General features: G+C 42.6%; 1 protein-coding gene across 1 annotated transcript in view; it reads left to right on the forward strand.

Annotated features, from left to right (window-relative positions):
* MCF2 (MCF.2 cell line derived transforming sequence) overlaps positions 1–6,811 on the forward strand; it is a 101,986-nt gene that overhangs the window by 43,112 nt on the left and 52,063 nt on the right. The window contains exons 11-14 of the mRNA XM_077773891.1: positions 457–573; positions 2,158–2,307; positions 4,326–4,459; positions 5,004–5,118. Of these exons, the coding sequence (XP_077630017.1) occupies positions 457–573; positions 2,158–2,307; positions 4,326–4,459; positions 5,004–5,118 (516 nt within the window). The remainder of the gene's footprint in view (positions 1–456; positions 574–2,157; positions 2,308–4,325; positions 4,460–5,003; positions 5,119–6,811) is intronic.

A 6,811-nucleotide genomic window follows, 5' to 3' on the forward strand; every position in this document is an offset into this window, starting at 1 on the left:
GTACCGTGATCTTTTTTTTTTTTTAAGATATTTTTATACGTCTATTTAGAGTTAGGAATAGAGTCCTCGTAAATTATGATACTTTTGCAGAGATCAGTCCCTCCTGATAAGTTATAACGTAGTACAGAAAGCCCTTTTCGTCTGTGGTAGGCATAACATTCTTTCAGAAGGTCGGCCATTAAGAGTACAAAATTTTAGATCAAGGAGAACTAGCGATCTGGGTTTCTATGGAGATTAATTTTGCTTTACAGAGAAAAGTTTCGTCCATGAAAACTATTAGTACCTAAAGAAGGTAGTGCCTACATGCGGGGGCAGGGGAGGGTGTACAGGAGAGAACTGTTAGAACCGTTTACCAAAGGTGACTTTGTGCTAATGAATGCTGAAGTTCATTGTACAGTTGAATGGCGGGATGCTGCGAAGGGCAGTTAACGGTATCTTTCTTGCTTATTTATATAGGTGGTTATGCTGAGCTCAGTTAGTGATTTGCTGACATACATTGATGACAAGCAGTTAACCCCTGAGTTAGGCGGCACCTTGCAGTACTGCCACAGTGAATGGATCATCGTCAGAAATGTATGTTGCCTTTGCCGTTACCGTAGAGCCTATAGTTCATATTAGCCTTTAAAATCTAGTTCTGGAATTTTGTTGCCTCTTTGGGAAAAACAGCTTTCTGCGGCTCCTGTTTCTCAAACACGTATGATTCAACATCTTGATTTTCTTCCATAGGAAATATCTAGAAATGACGAAGAGTTACGGAGGATGGCAATTGAAGGAGAGGCCTAGGGAGTAAGATCTGCCACTGCCTCCTGTGACCATGTAGTCACTTGAAGAAACAAAGCGTTGTTGGGTCCCAACCTCAGCACTGCTAATTTTTCGCTGTGTAACCTTGTGCACGTTATATAGCCTCTTGGACTCTCAGTTTGCCCAGCTGTAAAATGGGAATAATACTACTTCAACTCATAGGGATATTGGGACGGTTAAGTGAGATAACAAGCGTAAATTGGGCGACACTGTGCCTGACAGATGACGAGCCCTCAAAGAATTCAAGCGATACCATTAATCTCATCCTAGTGATGCTTCTGAGGCAGTTAGGGTTATGGCAGAGTTGCCTTCGGTGCTAGAAATTGGCAAATAGGCAAAGACCCCGTGCCTCACAGGTGTGAGTTTATAGCAGAAGAATCTTTGCTCCAAACCCCAGCGATAAGAGAATGCTTCCGAAGGAAATGATTTCTCATTAAATCAGGATCCTCGTTTCCTCCTCTTTATTTGTCATTCAGCGGTTCTGTCTGTTCATACGAAAGTGTATTGTCAAAATTAGTGATGTCTAGCCTTTCATAAGCCCTAAAACCACAAACAAAAGAGCGGATCACCTCGAGCTACATGGTAAATAGAGGGTTTATATGGTCTCAATGGGCTGCCCTTTTTTATTCTTATTTTTTCCCTGAGCAGTTGATTTCAGAAACCTTCAACAGCACAACATGACTTGACGTTTGAGGTTCAACCGAACCTTTGCGATTACAATGTCAAGTCTTGTGCCTGAATGAATTGTTGTGGCCAGTTTGTTCCCCCGTCACCTTTGTGCATTGCTTTGTTTGGAATGCTAATGCTTGTGCATAAGTTATAATAAATGTCCGGGGGCTTCGATGTTCTCTTCCAGAGTAAAGTTAGTACAAAGCAATTTTACACTTGCACGGTTTCACGGGATAGACCTCAACAAAGGCAGCAAACCAATGACTCAGTCCATGGCATCTTTCAGAAATTGTTTTCAGGGGTGCCTGGCCAGCTCAGTCGGAAGAGCACGCGACCTTTGAATCTTGGGGTCGTGAGTTCGAGCCCCATGCTGGCTGTAGAGATTACTAGAAACAAGGAAATAAACTTTAAAACAAAGACATTGTTCTCATTGGTGTTCAAGAAATGAGCACGGAAGTTTAGATAAAAGGTATTCAAGAAGACTCTTTGACCTCACATTAGTTTGGTAGAGGCTTAGATACAAAGGTAGAGTTGATTGCAAGGCAATGCCAACTTTCCTTAGCAGAAGAGAGGTCATACTATATGTGCTTGTTGTCATACCTCAATGAAAGTGAATACAGTTACTGATCTAGGTATTGGTATGCTGGCAGTTTCCATGGAATAAAAAAGATTACTGGGTCTTTGCAGGCTATAGAAAATTTTGCTCTCACAGTGAAAGAAATGGCTCAGATGTTACAGTCCTTTGGAACTGAACTGGCCGAGATGGAACTACCAGATGATATCCCTTCAATAGAAGAAATCCTTGCACTTCGTGCTGAGAGGTATCACATGTTAAAGGTACGTCTGATGGAGTCCGCAAGCAGCCATTAGCCATGACCTTTCTTTTCCAGCGCATGTGCACTTCACACAGATTGGTGGGGAGGAAGGGAAACGCAAGGGGAAAATGGCCCGGACCCGTTGAATGTAAGCTTCCCCTTTGTAATTGGTACATTCTCTTGAGAAGTTCTTTATTTGTTAATAGAATAGGCCATACGTGCCCCCGAATGAGAAATCCATAGTCCTCTTTGTTATCACATGTTATCTTCTCAAAAGGCCCGCTCATTTGGAAAGCTGGAGAATCAGAAGGCAGATGACTGTTCTAGTTTAACACCCACCCCAGGTGCAACGTGAAATGGAAAAGGAGAACCAGATGGGGAGTCAGGGGGGCCTGCGACCAGAGCAAACGTTGCTAAATTGATCACAAGCTTTCTTTTGCACAGAGTACAAGTGTGCTGGTTTTTTTGTTTTAAGTAGGCTCCACACCCAGCACGGGGCTTGAGCTCAGGACCCTGAGACCAAGCGTCACGTGCTCCACCGCCTGAGCCAGCCAGGCACCCCCGCAGAGTACTAGCTTTTGATGTTTTCCACAATAGACCTTAGATGGCCAGTTGACTTGGCCCGCCTACCCAGTTGTCTGGGGTGTTGGGTTGTGAAGGATTCTGAGTCACAGTTCAGACAATCACCAAGTACTTTGGGATTCACTTGCCTCCAAAAGTTGAAGAATGATCTCAAGAAGCACCAGGCGGCCCTGTATCAGTCATGTCCTTCCGCCGGTGGGGTGGGGGTGGGGGGCAGATGCTCAGTTACGAGCTCTGTGTAGAGGTGACACTTTTATGTTGAATTGCTTTTTGGGGTGACATTTGTAAATGAAGAGAGAGACTGAAATTGTGAATCCTAATCTAAAAGCAAAACTGTTCAAGGGAAGAAAGCTCTGCCCCTCATAAGCGGTGTGATCGGGCAGTTTGCCTGCCCTCTCTCGGAGTTGTGGTAACCTTACATGCGCTGTGAGGTTGATGACGATACATGCGTACCTTGTAGGCTTGTTGTGAGGATGAAATGGAGGAAGTGATGTGTGTACAGCCATGTTTGGCACTTAGCTGCTCCTTCATACATTTTAGCTCTTTTTTAAAAAATTTTTAATGTTTTATTTTATATTTGAGAGAGAGACAGAGACGGAGCAGGAGCAGGCGAGGGGCAGGGCGACGGAGACAGAATCGGAAGCAGGCTCCAGGCTCTGAGCTGTCAGCACAGAGCCCAGCGTGGGGCTCGAACTTACAAGCAGTGAGATCATTGCCTGAGCCGAAGTCAGATGCCTAACTGACTGAGCCACCCAGGCGCCCTGTAAATATTAGCTCTCAGTGTTTATGTTCTTATTCATATGGGTGGTAGTGCAGTGAAACCCGTTCCCAGGGAAATACGGGGACTCCCAAATATTTGCGTAACATTTCAGAGGACCCTTGGATCTCCTGAAGGAAGTCATAGCTCATGCTTAGATGCCTGAAGAATCTACCCACCGAGGTTAAGACCTTCTGAATAGAAAGCAGCATATGTTCCGTGACGAATTATTGAACCCAAATGTGAAGTAACATAATCCGTCATGCATGCTTACTAAGGATTAGTAAGAAAGGCATCTACCTGTCTCTGAATGTGCATTCAATATTATTTTAACTGTATGCTTTCTAATGTGGTAGACTTCATTCTGCTACTCCTGCTTTATCGGAGCACATTAAAAATATTAGTAGAGTAGAATGAGTTAGAACTTTCTAGTAATAAGAGAAGGAGACTACATCTGGAACATGAGGTACTTCTGCCTGTAAAGATCTTTCAAAAATGGCGATTGCAACATCCATCTTGATACGCAGAGGCTTCTTGGAAATCCCCTCGGGTTTTGGATTCCTGGTACTGATGGATTCCGTAGTGGCCGTTCTAGAACTGTTGTTTCTCTTCTGCGTGCTTGGGCATATTGCTTCCTTGCCTTTAGGTCATTCAGATTAGGTTGCTAGCAGGCTAATTCACCACACTGTGGCTTCTTACAGAATGATATTACAGCCGTAACCAAAGAAGGAAAAATCCTCCTCACAAGTCTGGAAGTGCCTGGCATTGAAGATGTCGTCAGTTCAAGACTTGAACGTCGGCCACAAATCAATGGTGACTGGCAAACTGTTAATAAGTGAGTACTCTCCTCTTGGGTTGGAATTACTTATCTTATACTTTGAAAGGGAATTCTAATTTTGCTTCAGTCTCTTAGGTGGGCAAGTATTCCCGGACCTTTGGGGATCTGAGAACACCCTCCCTAGTTGTCTTCTGGAGATTCGTTTACTTGTAGAAGAGGTTCTGTGGCCATTGAGGGGCTCTTCGCGGACCAACTGTCATGGCCTCTGACTTTGCTTATAATTCTTTTTTTTTTTTTAAAGTTTATTTGAGAGAGAGCGAGCATGTGTATGCAGCACACATGAGCAGAGGAAGGGCAGAGAGAGACAGGGACAGAGAATGCAAAGTGGGGTCTGTGCTGATAGCACAGAGCCTAATGTAGGGCTCGAACTCATGAATGGTGAGATCATGCCCTGAGCCGAAGTCAGACACTGAACTGACTGAGCCACCCAGGCACCCCGACTTTGCTTATAATAATTCCTAATGTCCAGACCAGATTTATGTACTTACCTACAGAACAAATCGTTGGTGTGAGGGAATTCTAATGACTTTTCTTTGTTAAGATTGCTGACTCAAGTACATGATATGGAAATAGCTTTTGATGGATTTTGGGAAAAACACCAACTAAAAATGGAGCAGTATCTGCAACTATGGAAGTTTGAGCAGGATTTTCAAGAGGTCAGTTAAAACATTCTCTTATACAGAGTTTTTCATTATTGCCAGAGGTTCTTACTTTCTCCTTGATCATGGGAAGTACAGTCTCACAAGATGGCGCCTTGATACCCAGAGAGAGAGATGGAAGGGGGGCAAATGGGAGTGGCCCCTGGCAAGATGTCTTTCTTACTTACGAATTTCCTAGGAGAAAGCACTGAACATGTAAGATAGGACTAAGTTGCTATCCACCAGGATGTTTATTTTTGAAACTTATTTTACATATAAAATGCTTTCAGGCTATGGAATAGCTTCCAAGGAAATAATACACACTCCCTTGTTGTTTTTCCCTTTTAAATACCATATACTTCTACTGACTGTATTTAAAATGACCTAACAAAAACATTTTCCTTTTTTTAAAAAATGTTTACTTATTTTTGGAGGAGAGAGAGAGAGAGAGAGAGAGAATGAGAATGAGAATGAGCAGGGGAGGGACGGAGAGAAGGGGAGACAGAATTTGAAGCAGGCTCTGCACAGAGCCCAACACGGGGCTCGAACCCACGAACTGTGAGATCATGACCTGAGCTGGAGTCGGATGCTTAACCAACCGTGCCACCTAGGTGCCCCAGAACATTTTTTTTTTCTGATCCAGTAATTTATTTCTATGAAAAGCCTGATGGATGAAATGAAATCGTGTTCAACCATGCATTATTTGAAAGTTTCAAAGTACATTCTAGCTGGATGCTTCTGGAAAATACATCACACGTGGTCAAGAGACAGATTTAGTTGCTTCTTTTCTTTTGCAAAGCTCCATAGTACTTTACCAGGAGATCCAAGGAAACCTCACCTCTTTTCTCTCTCACATGTGGCTTAGCTTGTTTTCTATCCAGGACTTTCTTACTTACTTGGTATTTCATTTGTTCGAGCAGAATTGGTTTGGGTGCCAGCCCTTTCCCTCCCGTGATTCAAACAGATTTTGGAATGCCATGGTCTCCATGAAACCTTCCTTAATAAAGGAATAGGCCACATTGCTCTTGGTCCTTCCAGATCTTTCCATCCTCCCCCACCGAATCCATGCAAAAATAACACTCTTCCTCAATGTGCCCCATTGTGCCTCGACTTCAGTGTTCATTTGCATCCATACTACATTCTTGTCCTGGAGTTATATTCTGTTTCTTCAAATCCTTGTTGCCTCTCATCGGTATTGTTCTTTGTCTTGGATTGTAATCTCACTGGCATGATCTGTATCTCACGGTGACTTGCAGATAGGTTCTATATATATGTAGGACTTCACTTAAAAAAAAATCTTATTTGTAAATTCAGATGTACAGGAAAATTTGAATATTCTCAAACTTGAGATATTTTTGAATCTACAAGAGAGGAATATTCTCTTGCGTAATCACAGGACAGTTAATCGACTTTAGGACGTTTAATAGTAATGCATTCCTTTTCTTATCACCTACCATTGGTATTCCAGTTTTATCAATTGGCTCAATAATGTCATTTATATCATTTTCCTCCCTCCACTATAGGAGTCAGTCTTAGAGGGTTGGGTGTTGCATAAGTTGTCATGTCTAGTCACCTTTCACCTAGGAACATTTCCATAGCCTTTCTTCGTCTTTTATGACACTGACATCTTTGAAGACTACGTCTTTATATTTTTAATGTAAAATGTTCTTCATTTTCCATTTGTCTGACATTTTCTTTTTTTTTTTTTTTA

This window comes from Crocuta crocuta, unplaced genomic scaffold, assembly GCF_008692635.1.
Source record: "Crocuta crocuta isolate KB4526 unplaced genomic scaffold, BGI_CrCroc_1.0 scaffold241, whole genome shotgun sequence".
NCBI classification, from domain to species: domain Eukaryota; kingdom Metazoa; phylum Chordata; class Mammalia; order Carnivora; family Hyaenidae; genus Crocuta; species Crocuta crocuta.